Consider the following 16,254-nt stretch of genomic DNA (forward strand, 5'->3'; position numbering starts at 1 on the left):
GAGTTACATCCCCAGTCCTTTTTATTTCTAATTTTGAGACAGAATCTCAGTAAGTTGCTAAGGGCCTCTTTAAGCTGCTGAGGCTGGCCTCAAACTTGTGATCCTTCTGCCTTAGCCTGCCAAGTCATTGGGATTACAGGAATGCACCTCAGTGTCCATCCAACATTACTTCTTGTCCATTAATATATTATTACTTGTATTGGATCCTTTGGAAAAATGATTCTACAATTTGATGTAAATACCATTACTTGTATTGGATCCTTTGGAAAAATGATTCTACAATTTGATGTAAATACCACACCATCATACATCATCCAGCTTTTCCTACCCTTCTCCCCATATCATCCTGTTACGTACCTTTTCTTTTTTCTTTTTCCGTACTTTTTAATTACATAATTTTCCAGGAAAAATCTATCAAAATGCAGAAGCAAATTCTCTGTATTTTTGTGTTAAAAAACTTTAAAAGAAATCCAAAGACATTGTGTCTTTCATGGTCAACAAATTGAACAAAAAAATAGGACAGCATATCATGTGTTACAATATATAGGGGCAGACTCTGAATTTCTTTGCCTGATAAAGTTTTTTTTTTGTCTGTTTTGTTCTGGTACTGGGGATTTAACTCGGGGGTACTTTATCATTGAGCTACATTCTTGGCCCCTTTAATTTTCTATTTTTTTTTCTTTTTTTTTTAAAGAGAGAGTGAGAGAGGAGAGAGAGAGAGAGAATTTTTAATATTTATTTTTTTTTAGTTCTCGGCGGACACAACATCTTTGTTGGTATGTGGTGCTGAGGATCGAACCCGGGCCACACGCATGCCAGGCGAGCGCGCTACCGCTGAGCCACATCTCCAGCCCCTAATTTTCTTTTTCTTAATTTGTGGCAGAGTCTTGATAAATTGGTCAAAGCCTCACTAAGTTGCTGAGGATGGCCTTGAACATATAATCCTCCTGCTTCAGCCTAAGTCACTGGGATTACACATGTATGCCACCACGTCCAGCCTTGTTTTGTTTTGGGTACCAGGGACTGAATTTAGGGGCATTAGACCATTGAGCCATACTCCAGCTCTATTTTATATTTTATTTAGAGACAGGGTCTCAGTGAGTTGCTTGGCACCTTAGTTTTGTTGAGGCTGGCTTTGAACTCATGATCCTCCTGTGTCAGCTTCCCGAGCCACTGGGATTACAGGTGTACAACATTGTACCTGGCAATAGCTCTTAATTGATCTGTTGTTCATTCATAATTTGCACAAATGGAAGAGTATATAGATATCTTAAGTAACAAATTATTTTCTACCTTCTATTTTCAATCTTTCAGCCAGTTCTCTACATTGAGTATACTTCTTCAAGGATTCTGGAACAGCCTTGGCTAGTAATTCCATGTCAACTTCCTCATATTTTAGAACATCTAGAGCTCTGCAAATATACAAAAAGATCATTAACATAAGGATCTATTATAAGAACAAGATTCCTTGCAATAATACCAAATCTCAGAATAAACAAAAAATACCTTAATTCTTTCTATGTACATTGAGCAAGCGCAGCACTATCTGTAGAACAATATAACTTCAGTAGGATTTACTATTTGATTTGCCTTAAATCCTTATCATGAGAATTAAGATGTTGATAAGAGTAGCATGGTTATAATTCATTTGTCCTTCCTTTTGTGTAATAACAGAATATCTTCTAATAACAAGGGTTTCAAGAATTCTAAAGAATAAGGAAAGTGCTTCACATCTAAGCTATGCTTTACGTCTAAGCTATGCTAAGTCCTAGTATCCTGTGAGTTATCTTTTTGCATGCTGGGAAGCACAAAGAAAATCTCCTTTTTTTTGTGTGGTGCTGGGTATCGAACCCAGGGCCTTATGCATGTGAGGCAAGCACTCTACCAACTGAGCTTCACCCCCAATCATGCCCCCCACTTTTTCTGGGTACTGGGGATCAAACTTAGGGGCACTTGACCATAGAGCCACCTCCCCAGCCCTATTTTGTATTTAGAGACAGGGTCTGACTGAGTTGCTTAGCACCTCGCCATTGCTGAGGCTGGCTTTGAACTCTTTGAACAGATGCTCCTTTATCAGCTTCTCTAGCCGCAGGGATTACAGGCGTGCACCACAGAGCCCAGCTCCTACTTCTTGACAAAACTCCTTAAGGAAGAACAAGAAGATACTGTATGTTTAAATCTCTGCAAAACAAACGGACGAAAATGATATAAGAGTTTAAAAAGTATTCTTCTAATCTGATATTTTCTTCTAATTAGTTTACACACATGACCAAAACAATATGCCTAAACACTAATGCTACAGGTAGATCAGGTAAGATTTCCATTAACTTGATTTACTAGCACTTGCTGATATCAAATTAGTGAGAGAAATTTCAGGTGCATTTAGTCTTGAGAAATACTGATGCTTCTCTGGTCAGTTTAATCACCTTTATACTGACCTTGGGCCTTCTCTTTTGGTATCACCCACCTTTAACCCTAATTTGACTCCAGATACTACCCCAAGGTAGAGCTAACTAGATTACTTCTTGCTCTATTATTTTCTTACTTCATTTACATGTGGCCTTTTTTTGGTTATAATTTGATTAAAAAGTTAAGGCCAATGGCTTTTTTTTTTTTTTACTAAAATAGAACTTTTCTTTTTTCTTTTTTGGTGCACAATTTTTTTGATATGTTTTTGTATCCGATTCGCCAGAATTTTATTGAGGATTTTTGCATCTAGGTTCATTAGAGATATTGGTCTGTAGTTTTCTTTCTTTGAAGTGTCTTTGTCTGGTTTAGGAATCAGGGTGATGTTGGCCTCGTAGAATGTATTTGGAAGTTCTCCCTCTTTTTCTATTTCCTGGAATAGCTTGAAAAGTATTGGTATTAGTTCTTCTTTAAAGGTTTTGTAAAACTCTGCTGTATACCCATCCGGTCCTGGGCTTTTCTTAGTTGGTAGTCTTTTGATGGCTTCTTCTATTTCCTCAATTGATATTGGTCTGTTTAGGTTGTCTATATCCTCCTGACTCAATCTGGGTAGATCATATGACTTAAGAAATTTATCGATGCCTTCACTGTCTTCTATTTTATTGGAGTATAAGGATTCAAAATAATTTCTAATTATCTTTTGTATTTCTGAAGTGTCTGCTGTGATATTGCCTTTTTCATCCCGTATGCTAGTAATTTGAGTTCTCTCTCTTCTTCTCTTCGTTAGCATGGCTAAGGGTCTGTCGATCTTATTTATTTTTTCAAAGAACCAACTTTTAGTTTTGTCAATTTTTTCAATTGTTTCGATTTCATTAATTTCAGCTTTGATTTTAATTATTTCTTGCCTTCTACTTCTTTTGCTGTTGTTTTGCTCTTCTTTTTCTAGGATTTTGAGATGAAGTGTGAGATCATTTATTTGTTGGTTTTCCCTTTTTTTAAAGAATGAACTCCAGGCAATGAATTTTCCTCTTGGAACTGCTTTCATTGTGTCCCACAGATTCTGATATGTTGTATCTGTGTTTTCATTTATCTCTAAGAATTTTTTAATTTCCTCCTTGATGTCTTCTATAACCCATTGATCATTCAGTAACCTATTGTTCATTCTCCAAGTGATGCATGATTTTTCCTTCCTTCTTTTATCATTGATTTCCAGTTTCATTCCATTATGATCAGATAAGATGCATAGTATTATCTCTACTCCTTTATAATGTCTAAGAGTTGCCCTGTGACATAATATATGATCTATTTTTGAGAAGGATCCATGTGCTGCTGAGAAAAAAGTGTAACTGCTTGATGTTGGGTGGTATATTCTATATATGTCAATTAAGTCTAGGTTATTAATTGTATTATTGAGTTCTATAGTTTCTTTATTCAACTTTTGTTTGGAAGATCTGTCCAGTGGTAAGAGAGGTGTGTTGAAGTCTCCCATAATTATTGTATGGTGGTCTATTAGACTCTGGAACTTGAGAAGAGTTTGTTTGATGAACATAGCTGCACCATTATTTGGAGCATATATATTTATGATTGTTATGTCTTGTTGGTGTATGGTTCCCTTGAGCAGTATGTAGTGTCCCTCTTGATCCCTTTTGATTAACTTTGGCTTGAAATCTATTTTATTTGATATGAGTATGGACACTCCTGCTTGTTTCCAAAGTCCATATGAATGATATGATTTTTCCCAACCTTTCACCTTCAGTCTATGTATGTCGTTTCCTACCAAATGCGTCTCCTGTAGGCAGCATATTGTTGGATCCCAGGGGTACTTAACCACTGAGCCACATTCCTAGCCCTTTTTTTTTTTTTTTTTTTTTTAAAGAGATGTCTTGCTAAGTTATTTAGGGCCTTGCTAAGTTGCTAAGACTGACTCTTAACTTGTGATTCTCCTGCCTCAGCCTCCCAAGCTGCTGGTATAACACGTGCGTGCCACTGTGCCTAGCAGAAAAAGAACTTTCAAGTTAAAATTTATATGGAATCTCAAGGGCCCACATAATCAAAATAATTTTGAAAAAAGAACATGGTTGAAGGACTCATACTTTCTAATGTCAAAACATATTATAAAAGGACAGTAATCAAAACATTGTGGTACTGGTGCCAGGCATGGTGGAAACCACGTATAATCCCAGCAACTTGGGAAACTGAGGCTGGAGAACTGAAAGTCCAAGACACCTTGAGCAATTTAGTGAGACTCTTAGCAACTTTATGATATGATATCCTGACTCAAAAAAGAAAAATAAAGTTCTGGAAACCTGTTGCACAACAATGTGAATATAGTTAACACTATTGTTCTGCACACTTAAGGGTTGGGCATGTGGTTCAGTGATACGGCACCTTTGGGTTCAATCCCTGGTACCACAAAAAAAAAAAAAAAAAGAAGGTATATTTTGTTTTTTGCAAAAATAGAATAAAATAAATAAAAGGTTGACTAAGAGTGGTACATAATAAGTTCAACGTTTGCCAAGACTTTCGTTCTATTGTCAGGTTGAGCCCTGACAATTACCCTTGGCTTACCTCATTCCTATGGTCTCAAGATTGCAGAATATCCTAATTTTGTTTGGTTCTCCACAGGCTTCACTGACCTGTATAGTTCCCATGAATTTATTGCCTTAATTCATTTTATATATGTTTACCAATCTTGGTATTTTTATCTCTTTTAAAAAACTATTATTTGATAAATTTTGTCCACCCATAACCAATTAAATTAATTACCAAGTCAAAAGAATGTCAATACTGCCCTCCCAAGTCTTCCTAGGCCTTCTAGCCAACCATACCTATAGACAAATCCATTATCACAATCATGTATTATTACCCTATGCAAATACTTGATTCCTCATCTGTTTCTCAATTGGGTCTACTCTAAGAAGGTCTCAGAATTCTCTCACCACAGAAAATGGTCAGTTTTGTCATACTCTAGCAGATGAAACAAGTCAACTCATTGCAGAGGGCCTTATCAGATAAACTATAAACAAACCAACCATATAACTGAAAGCAGAAATGGTTGTCTTTTCAGAAATTATAGAACATAGGGCTGAGGTTGTGGCTCAGTGGTAGAGCACTTGCCTAGCGTATGTGAGGAATTGGGTTAGATTCTCAGCACCACATATAAATAAATAAATGTCCTTCAATAACTAATAAAAAATTAAAAACAGAAATTTGGAGCACTCTTCCTAATGAGTAACCAAAAAAAAAAAAAAAGGTATCTTGGAATCTATGCAGGATGAAGCCCAAAAGCAACATCTGCAATATCCTTGACAAATCTTTCATTTATTTATTTATTTATTTATTTTTTTAACCCCCCCCCTTTTTTTTTATTGTTGGTCGTTCAAAAACATTACATAGTTCTTAATACATCATATTTCACAGTTTGATTCAAGTGGGTTATGAACTCCCAATTTTACCCCGTATACAGATTGCTGTATCACATCAGTTACCCTTCCATTGATTGACATATTGCCTTTCTAGTGTCTGATGTATTCTGCTGTCTGTCCTATTCTCTACTATTCCCCCTCCCCTCCCCTCCCCTTTTCTCTCTCTACCCCTTCTACTGTAAATCATTTCTTCCATTTGTATTATCTTGTCTTACCCCTCCTTTCCTCTTATATGTCATTTTGTATAACCCTGAGGATCGCCTTCCATTTCCATGCGATTTCCCTTCTCACTCCCTTTCCCTCCCACCTCTCATCCCTGTTTAATGTAAATATTCTTCTCAAGCTCTTCGTCCCTACCCTGTCCTTGTTTCCTCCCCTTATATCAAAGGAGTCATTTGGTATTTGTTTTTTAAAGATTGACTAGCTTCACTTAGCATAATCTGCTCTAATGCCATCCATTTCCCTCCAAATTCTGATTATGTCATTTTTTAATGCAGAGTAATACTCCATTGTGTATAAATGCCACATTTTTTTTTATCCATTCATCTATTGAAGGGCATCTAGGCTGATTCCACAATCTTGCTATCGTGAATTGTGCTGCTATGAACATCGATATAGCAGTGTCCCTGTAGCATGCTCTTGTTAGGTCTTTAGGGAATAGACCGAGAAGGGGAATAGCTGGGTCAAATGGTGGTTCCATTCCCAGCTTTCCAAGAAATCTCCATACTGCTTTCCAAATTGGCTGCACCAATTTGCAGTCCCACCAGCAATGAACAAGAGTGCCCTTTTCCCCGCATCCTCTCCAGCACTTATTGTTGTTTGACTTCCTAATGGCTGCCAATCTTACTGGAGTGAGATGGTATCTTAGGGTAGTTTTGATTTGCATTTCTCTGACTGCTAGCGATGGTGAGCATTTTTTCATGTACTTATTGATTGATTGTATGTCCTCCTCTGAGAAGTGTCTGTTCAGGTCCTTTGCCCATTTATTGATTGGGTTATTTGTTATCTTATTGTCTAATTTTTTGAGTTCTTTATATATTCTGGTTATTAGGGCTCTATCTGAAGTGTGTGGAGTAAAGATTTGTTCCCAGGATGTAGGCTCCCTGTTTATCTCTCTTATTGTTTCTTTTGCTGAGAAAAAACTTTTTAACTTTTTTTTTAAAGAGAGAGAGAGAAAGAGGGAGGAGAGAAAGAATTTTAATATTTATTTTTTAGTTTTCGGTGGACACAACATCTTTGTTTGTATGTGGTGCTGAGGATCAAACCCGGGCCGCACGCATGCCAGGCGAGCGCACTACCGCTTGAGCCACATCCCTAGCCCTCATTTATTCATTTATTTTAAAAAATCTTTTTAGTTGTAGATGGACATAATGCCTTTATTTTGTTTATTTATTTTTATGTGGTACTGAGGATTGAACCCAGTGCCTCACACATGCTAGGCAAGTGCTCTACCACTGAGCCACAATCCCAGCCCCAATAAATCTTTTTAAAAATAACACATTTACAAGATTTTAAACTAATCTCAATCCCAAACTTCAAGACCTGCTTTGAATCAAGTCTAAGCCTCAGATTCCAGAACTCTGGTACAGAAAGGATAAGCCAGCACACTGCAGAAGAATCTGAGAGAATTTTTGAGCTGCCTAACATAACGTACCTACAGTGCCAACAAAAAATGTGTATGTACATTTATGTACTTTTTCTGTTAGAAGGACTATTTGGAATCTGGTTCAGTTTTTCTGTATTTAGCACAGAGTCTGACATAAGTAGTAAATAAAAAAAATGCATTTTGAATAAATTTTCTATCTTTTTCAGTTTTATCTAAATATTGAGAAAGTGTGTCCATTTGGGGGGGCTGAATCCTAAACTATAAATATTCCCCTGAAATAAAATATGTGAAATATATCCTTCTGAAGGGAAAGATACCTGAGTTAAAAAAAGAAATCATTGGTTGAACTACTTAAAAAAAAAAATTACTTAAACAAAATGGCTACTCACATTTTTAGTTTGTTAAACATACAAAGCTGATAGTTTCCTTTTGCATTTTTATTAATTAATTAGCATTTTAGACTGTGTTGAAAATGATCTCTTTCCCCATTCAGTATTCTTCAATTCACACTAATCACATTCAATCTAGGTTCCAATTATAAAATACTGAAATAGAGCAATAATTGATCTTAAAAAATGAAGTATGGTGTTAAAAATTCTTTATCCAGGGGCTGGGGATGTGGCTCAAGTGGTAGTGTGCTCGCCTGGCATGCGTGTGGCCCGGGTTCGATCCTCAGCACCACATACAAGCAAAGATGTTGTGTCCGCCGAGAACTAAAAAATAAATATTAAAAAATTCTCTCTCTCTCACTCTCTCTTAACTTAATTCATTCTTAAAAAAAAAAAAATTCTTTGTCCAACTTTTCAAATAACTTAAAAAACTTAAAATTTAAACAAAAGATAAATAGCTGAATACATTGTAAACTGCTCACACTATTACCATTTTCCAGAGCCACTAGCTAGTTCTATGGTTTAGATATGGTTTCAGTGTGTCCTCCAAAAATTCCTGTGCTGGAAGTTTGGTCCCTAGTGTTGCAGTGCTGTAGTGGTAAAACCTTTTTAAGAAGAGGAACTGAAGGAGAGGTAAAGAGGTCACTGGGAGTGTTGTCCTCAGAAGAGATTAATGCTGGTCTCATGAAACTCGTTCTCATAAGAGAGTTGTTAAGAATAAAGGTGGGTCCTGAAGCTCTGGCTTTCAGCTTTAATGTGTGATCTTAGCACATCCAATCATCAATGTGAAACCATATACTTCCATGATACCCTCACCATAGGCCAGAAAGACAGAGCTGCCCAATCTTTCAGCTTTCAAAATGGTGAAATAGATAAATCTCTTTTCTTATACAAAGTATCCTACATGAGGTATTTTATTATTGTACTAAAAACTGACTAATATAGTTGGTAAGCAAATATATTAACTGCTGTAGCCTGAATGTTGATGTCTCCTACAAAATTTATACTTTGGAACCTAATATAATATAGTATCACCAATGTGATATTATTAAGAGCAGAGTCAGCCCTGATGAATGGGATCAGTGCCCTTACAAAAGAGGCATTAGGGAGCTTGTTTGTCCTTCTGCCACATGAGGATGCAGCAGAAAGGTGTCATTTTTTTTCTCTTTCCACATATTTTATTGGTGCATTATAGTTGTACATAATGATGGAGTCTGCTGTTATATATTTGTATATATACACAATATAACAATATAATTTGGCCAATATCACTCCTTAGCACTTTCTCCTTCCTTTCCTGCCCCCAACCCCTTGGTCGCTTTCCTCTAGGGATCTCCCTTTGATTCTCATAAGATCCCTGCCCCCCACCTTTCATTTCTTTTTTCCTCTCTAGAGAAGATATCATTTTAGAAATACGGAGCAAACCCTCAACAATATCAAATCAGATACTGGAGTTACCAGCCTTTAGAACTGTGAACAATAAATTTGTTGTTTATAAGTTATTCAAAGATTTTTCTTTTCTTTTTTCCTGCAGTTTTAGGGCTCAAACCCAGGGCCTCATGTACACTAGATAAGAGCTCTACCACTGAGCTATACTCTAAGCCCTAAGTTTTCATTTTTTAATCAATTAATTATGGTGCCAGGGATTGAACCCAGGGGTGATTAACCACTGAACCATATCCCCAGCCCCTCCTACATTTTATTTTGACAGGGTCTCACTGAGTTATTTATGGCCTCACTAAATTGCTGAGGCTGGCTTTGAACTTGCAATCCTCCTGCCTCAACCTCCCAAGCCACAGGGATTATAGTCCTACACCACTGCACCAGCAAGATCTAATTTTTACAAAATCTGCTTAATATCTTATAATAGTGGAGCTAGTGCTCTGGGAAATTCCCATAAAAATGAAAGCTTGGGGGGCTGGGGATGTGGCTCAAGCAGTAGCGCGTTTGCCTGGCATGCGTGCGGCCCGGGTTCGATCCTCAGCACCACATACCAACAAAGATGTTGTGTCCGCCAAAATCTAAAAAATAAATGTTGAAAGTTCTCTCTCTCTCTCTCTCTCTCTTAAGAAAAAAAAAAAGAAAAAGAAAAAAAAATGAAAGCTTGGGAACATAAGTTGGAAAAAATAAAACACCGTGATGAAATGTAAACTAAACAACAACCTATTTGTAAATAAGGAAAGAACTGGAAAGATTAGAGGTGATATAGAGCTGTGTTAAAATGGTATACCTTAAAGTTCACAAAAACTATCACAAGCAAACTAGGGGTTGAAAAGAGAAAAAATATACTGGAAACACAGATATAAGATAAATGCTGGGCTGGGGCTGTGGGCTCAGTGGTAGAGCACTTGTCTAGCATGTGTGAGGCACTGAGTTTGATTCTCAGCACCACATTAAATAAATAAATAAATAAAATTTTATTGTGTCCAACTACAATTAAAAAGATATAAAAAAAGATCAATGCCATTATGATTCTATAATGTGCTTCTAAATTAAAAAGACTGTTGATTTGTGGCCCTTTGGCATCTTTTCCCACGCTAATTATACTTTTTTTTTTTTCTCCCAAATGGGAAAAAACCAATGATGAGATATACAGAGTATATATTATGTAAGGTCCTTAGGAATATATCTCTGAAACAAAAATGCTCAACACATGACCTTTAGACTCAGAGTCTATATAACTAGAAATACTGCAAGGGTCTTTTCACATCCAAATAATTTATAACACTCTAATTTGTTTTATTTTTTAATTTAGAAATTTTCTTTGGTGGTGCTGGGGATTGAATCCAGGCCCTTGTACATGCAAGGCAACACTCTACCCACTGAAATATATACCCCAGTCCCCTCTTATTTGTTTTATTAAAGTGGTTTTCTTGCTATAGCTCATGGATAATGTAAGGCCACTTCAATTGCTCCAAGCCTAGTGAATAAAGTAAGTAATCATAATTTTTTCTTTGGTCCTCTAAATCTTAGGAAAATCAAAAGAATTCAATAGGGGCCACAGAGAAATTATATACAAAACAGAAGAAATAATTTAGAAACTCATATATAAACACACATATATATACACACACATATTTATTTTTTGGTGCTGGGAATAGAATCCAGATCCTTAGACATGCTAAGCATGTGCTCTAGTACCAAGCGACCCCTTTAGCCATATGTATTTTTAATACTGACTAAATAGATGTTATATCTAAGGATTTTGAAAAAAAGTCACCAGCAAACTATATTCACTTAAAATGTACAAGTAGGATACCTGTAGGTAATGTCTCTCTAAAATAATGACATTTTTCTGTAAAAAGTGGTGAGAAAGGTCTATATTAAAAATGCATACCTGGGGGCTGGGGATATAACTCAGTTGGTAGAGTGCTTCCATTCATGCACAAGGCCCTAGGTTCAATCCCCAGCACCACAAAAGAAAAGAAAAAAAAAAAAAAAGCATACCTGATGGGCAGACTTTTTACAATACTTATAGAAGCCTGTGGAATTAACTTTTTCCATTTGGAGCTTGAAAACTCAATGGATTTCAACACAGAAATGCCTTCTTTTAAAGATGACTTCATCCAGGAAGCTCTTTCATATCGTTGTTGGGACACACAGCCAGCTTCCTTATATCCTAGAGAGAAAGAGAGACTATAATGAGAGAAGTTTTAAAAAACAGTAAACTAGATTACAGTTCTTAGTGAAGAGTTACCTCGGAACGTAAGCCGACTGTCAGCATTATCAGGGCGCAGTGACAAACGGAACTCCACTCGGCTGGTAAACATGCGGTACGGTTCGCAAGTGCCCAGTGTGGTAAGGTCATCAATCAAAACTCCTATGTAGCCTTCTGTTCGGCTAATAATAAAGGGTGGTTTGCGACTGACTCGAAGACTGGCGTTGATTCCAGCTATCACACCCTACAAGAGGACTGAAATGTTTAAAATGCCATTATGAACTGAATGAAGAGCTATCCTATTCAAAACACTACTTGGAAAGAGTAGTATGGGACAGGAAGAAAGCAGGCCCCTAAAGGATATATTAGAGGTACAAAATGTGATCCACATTTAGGAACAGAATATGTATAATGTACCATTTTAGAATGCCATGGTTATTGTTTTCAGAAATATCTAATACTTAATTATTTTTTTGATCCTGGGTATTGAACCCAGCACCCTGTGCATACGAGGCAAGCACTCTACCAGCTGAGCTATATCCCCAACCCAGAAGTGCCTAATATTTCTGAAAAGCCTGGGGTGGGGGAGGGGCTACTCTCTTTTTTTAAACTCACCTGTGAGAACTTTTTAGCCTTTCTCACTTAAAAGTAACAACTTTCCACTAATAAGGAATAATAACAATTTTCAATAAAGTTATCTTAAAAGAACTAGATTTTCTTTTTTTAAAACTCTAGAAGCAATATAATTCATCTAATCAAAACACATCAGATCTAAGAACTCAAAAAAGAATAATAACCCACAAGTGTTTTAAAAATCCTATCATATACAATAGCCATCTACATGTAACCTGAAACAAAGATAGACTTCTGTAATTATGAATTGTACCTAAGATTTATATAGTTAACATGACAAAGAGAAACACCAGTTAAATAGTCCCTTTGGGTTTCCAATAACATCTGAATAAAGCTCTTACTTGAGCTGCAGCTTCCTCATAACCAGTGGTGCCATTTATCTGTCCAGCAAAGAAGAGCCGTTGAACCAAATGAGTCTCAAGGGAAGGAGTGATTTGACGAGGATCTAAGTAATCATACTGAACACCATAGCCTGTTCAAAGAATAAATGGCATAAAATAAGTAAAAACAAAGTAGAGATATAAAGATTACTATTAAATGTCCCTCAAAAACTAAAGACTACTTAACATCTGTACATGTTGCGCTTCATTCTCTGAAGCTCTAATTAACAATGAGAGCAGCAAAGACCTCCTCACTAATCGCTAAAGCAATGCTGAGTAAACACTGAATGGTGGCTGTAGCCCTCTTACCTGGCTGAATCATTTTAGCTTTCTCTAGGCCTCTGATGCATGTAATCATTTTCTCTTGTAACTCAGCTGGTAGCGTGACAGATAAACCTTGAGGATAGATGAGGTCAGAATCCATTCCTTCAGGTTCTAACCAAACCTGATGCAGACGATTCGGAAAACGCAAAACCTTTGATTCAATGGAGGGACAGTATCTAGAAATTACATATATATATAATAAAATGAACATAAAAGTGGTGACATCATTCCTTAAAGTAATTGAGCACTGATGTTTTGTCCTTACCGGGGTCCTCTTGTAGTTTCCTTAACATGACTATTAAGGTGAAGGTTCTCAAGCACAATCTTATCCACTTTTGGGTTGGTGTGAGTCAAATAACATGGCAGCTGATCTTCTGGCTAAAAAACAATAATCAGAATACTGTTTTATTTCTCTACTAGTTTGCCTCTTATCCAAATAAATTCTACTTGATATTTACTCACTTTAAGCATTAAATTTATTAAATTTATGCATGACGCCCAGTACTACTTATAAAGTATTCTTGCCCAAAATAAATAAATAAATAAGATAAACCGAAATCTAGGCAAACTTCTAGATCTAACTACCAGTTTATAGGAAAGACAGAAGCAGCAGAGGGATGCAATCAGATACATCAAGAAGATGGGAGCTTCTAGAGAGCAAATTTTCTCTGTACATAAATGTTATAAAGAAAACAGGGAGGGGCTGGGGCTGTAGCTCAGTGGTAAAGCACTTTCCTTGCATGTGTGAGCTGCTGGGTTCGATCCCCAGCACCACATAAAAATAAAGATACCGTGTATTCATCTACAAGTAAAAAAAAGAAAACAAGGAAGTAATTATAAAACATCCTAGGCTGGGTTGTGGCTCAGTGGTAGATTGCTTGCTTTGCACTATGAAGCACTGGGTTTGATTCTTAGCACCACATAAAAATAAATAATACAATAAAGACATTGGGTCCATCTATAACTAAAAAAATTTTTAAAAAATAAAATAAAACATCCTTCAATGCATGTGTGGACCTGGTTCAAATAAAATAACTGTAAAAATTATTTCAGAGGCTGGGTACAGTGGTACATGCTATAATCATACCAACTTGGGAGGCAGGAAGATCATTAGTTCGAGGCCAACCTGGGCAACTTAGTGATAACCTGTCTCAAAATTTAAAAAATAGCCAGGCATGGTGGAGCATGCCTGTAATCCCAGTGGCTGGGGAGGCTGATACAAGAGGACTGCAAGTTCAAAGCCAGCCTCAGGAAAAGTGAGATGCTAAGCAACTCAGTGAGACCCTGTCTCTAAGTAAAATACAAAATAGAGCTGGGGGTGTGGCTCAGTGGCTGAGTATCCCACCCGAATTAAATCCCTGGCATCCCCCTACACCTCTCATTTTTTTTTTTTAATAAAAGGGGCTGGGGATACACATTCTAAGAAAGTATATATTGTACTTTACCAAAGCAAAAATATAAAAAGTGACTTGGTTAAAATAATAGAATATTTGAAGCCACTCATCAGGACATCACCAGAAACTGGGACAATCAATTGTTAATCCTCAATTCCAAACTCACAATATACATTTTGTAGGGGAGGCAGTACTAGGTATTGAACCTAGGGCCTACTATATGCTAAGCAAGAGCTCTTCCCCTGAGATACAGTGCCATCCCTTTTAAAATATTTTAGCCAGAGATGGTGGCACCTGGTTGTAACACCAGCAATCTGGGAGGCTGAGGCAGGGGGATCAAAAATTTGAGGCCATGTATAACTAATTAAAACAAATAAAAAATTAAAAAAAAAAAAAAAAAAGAAAAAGATGGGGCTGGCGATGTGGCTCAAGTGGTAGTGTGCTTGCCTGGCATGCGTGAGGCCCGGGTTTGATCCTCAGCACCACATACAAACAAAAATGTTGTGTCTGCCGAAAACCAAAAATAAATATTAAAATTTTCTCTCTCTCTTAAAAAAAAAAAAAAAAAAGAAAGAAAAAAAGAAAAAAAAAAAAAAGAAAAAGAAAAGTTTGAGGCCAGCCCGAGCAACTTAGCAAGGTCCTATGCAATTTTGCAAGACCCTGTCTCAATATAAAAAAATAAAAAGGGCTGGGGTAAAGTGCCCTGGGGTTCAATCTTAGTACCAATAAATAAATAAATAGATAAATTTTGATATTGAGGGATTAAACTCAGGGGCACTTTGTCACTGAGCCACATCCCCAGCCCTTTTTATTTTGAGACAAGGTCTTGTTAAATTGCTTAGGAACTGGCTAACTTGCTAAGGTGTGGCGTGGGAACTTGTAATCCTCCTGTCTGAGGCTCCAAGTTGCTGGGATTACATGTGTGTATAACTGCACCCAGTTAAAAAGTTTATTTTGAGACAAGGTATTACTAAATTGCAAACAGTGGCCTAAAACATGCAACCCTCCTAATCCAGCCTCCCAAATAGCTGAGATTACAGGCATATACCACCTCAAACAGCTTACTTTTTTCCAAACCTCAAAAGATAAGCAAAAGCAGCCTGTATTCTTCAAAAACGTCAGTTTCATAAAGATTGGCGAACTGGTCACATTGAAGAGATTATAGAGAGAAATGACAATTAAAAACAATGCATGATCCTAGATTGGAAAAAATAAAAAGGTCACTGGAGTATATTGGAAAAATCATCAAAATTTGACTATGGATTTTATATTAGATAGCAGTACTGTATTAGTGTTAAAAAAAATCCTCATATTTCAAAATTACACTGAGGTTATAAAAGGATGTTTTTTGTGTTTAGTTCAGATATGGACTGAAGTAGAGGCCAAGGCTCATAATCTCTGTAACTTAATCTCAAATGTTCTCTAGGAGGAAAATATATGTGTATATTACTGTCTTATACATTAAATATGTGCATTAATATCTACATGTCTACCTGTATACGTACAGAGATTAATATAGCAAAATATTCCCAATGGGCAACTTTAATGATTTATAAGAGTTTGTTATAATCATCTTACTATTTTTCTGTAAGTCTGAAATTGCTTCAAAAAGTTTAATTTACAAAATATGTAAAGTTATAGAAGTAATAAAATTTAAAAATTTACAGGGAAATATCAGTTAGCCAAATTAGCTAATACTTTTAAAAATCGCTTCTTTATTCCTAAAAATAACCACTAGCTTTTGAGAGATGCCAGTGATTCTTCAACAGATTTGTGTTTTCTGCTTTTCATACAGTAGTGATAGCACCCGCGATGGATGACTCATGCTATAGACACTTTGTGCAAAAGTAACGTGTGTATGAGCAACTTTCTTGAGAAACAGAAATCAAAGACCTGAGTTTTCATTAACTGGAATTTATTCTTTATTGTTGCAAAATAAAAAGCATCATAAAAATAAATAAATAAATAAATAAATAAGATTGCTTCTTTGTACTGTAATAATAGTGATGCAAAGTGTTGTCAAAAAAGAAAATAAGTTA

At 36.3% G+C, this 16,254-nt stretch overlaps 1 protein-coding gene across 1 annotated transcript in view; it reads right to left on the minus strand.

Annotated features, from left to right (window-relative positions):
* The window catches only part of Mto1 (mitochondrial tRNA translation optimization 1), a 32,788-nt gene that overhangs the window by 5,616 nt on the left and 10,918 nt on the right, over positions 1-16,254 (minus strand). The window contains exons 5-10 of the mRNA XM_026391325.2: positions 13,087-13,199; positions 12,807-12,997; positions 12,459-12,589; positions 11,524-11,728; positions 11,274-11,445; positions 1,294-1,412 (exon numbers count right to left, since the gene is read on the minus strand). Coding sequence (XP_026247110.2) covers positions 1,294-1,412; positions 11,274-11,445; positions 11,524-11,728; positions 12,459-12,589; positions 12,807-12,997; positions 13,087-13,199 — 931 coding nt within the window. The remainder of the gene's footprint in view (positions 1-1,293; positions 1,413-11,273; positions 11,446-11,523; positions 11,729-12,458; positions 12,590-12,806; positions 12,998-13,086; positions 13,200-16,254) is intronic.

The sequence above is a fragment of the Urocitellus parryii genome, chromosome 8, assembly GCF_045843805.1.
Source record: "Urocitellus parryii isolate mUroPar1 chromosome 8, mUroPar1.hap1, whole genome shotgun sequence".
Classification (NCBI taxonomy): domain Eukaryota; kingdom Metazoa; phylum Chordata; class Mammalia; order Rodentia; family Sciuridae; genus Urocitellus; species Urocitellus parryii.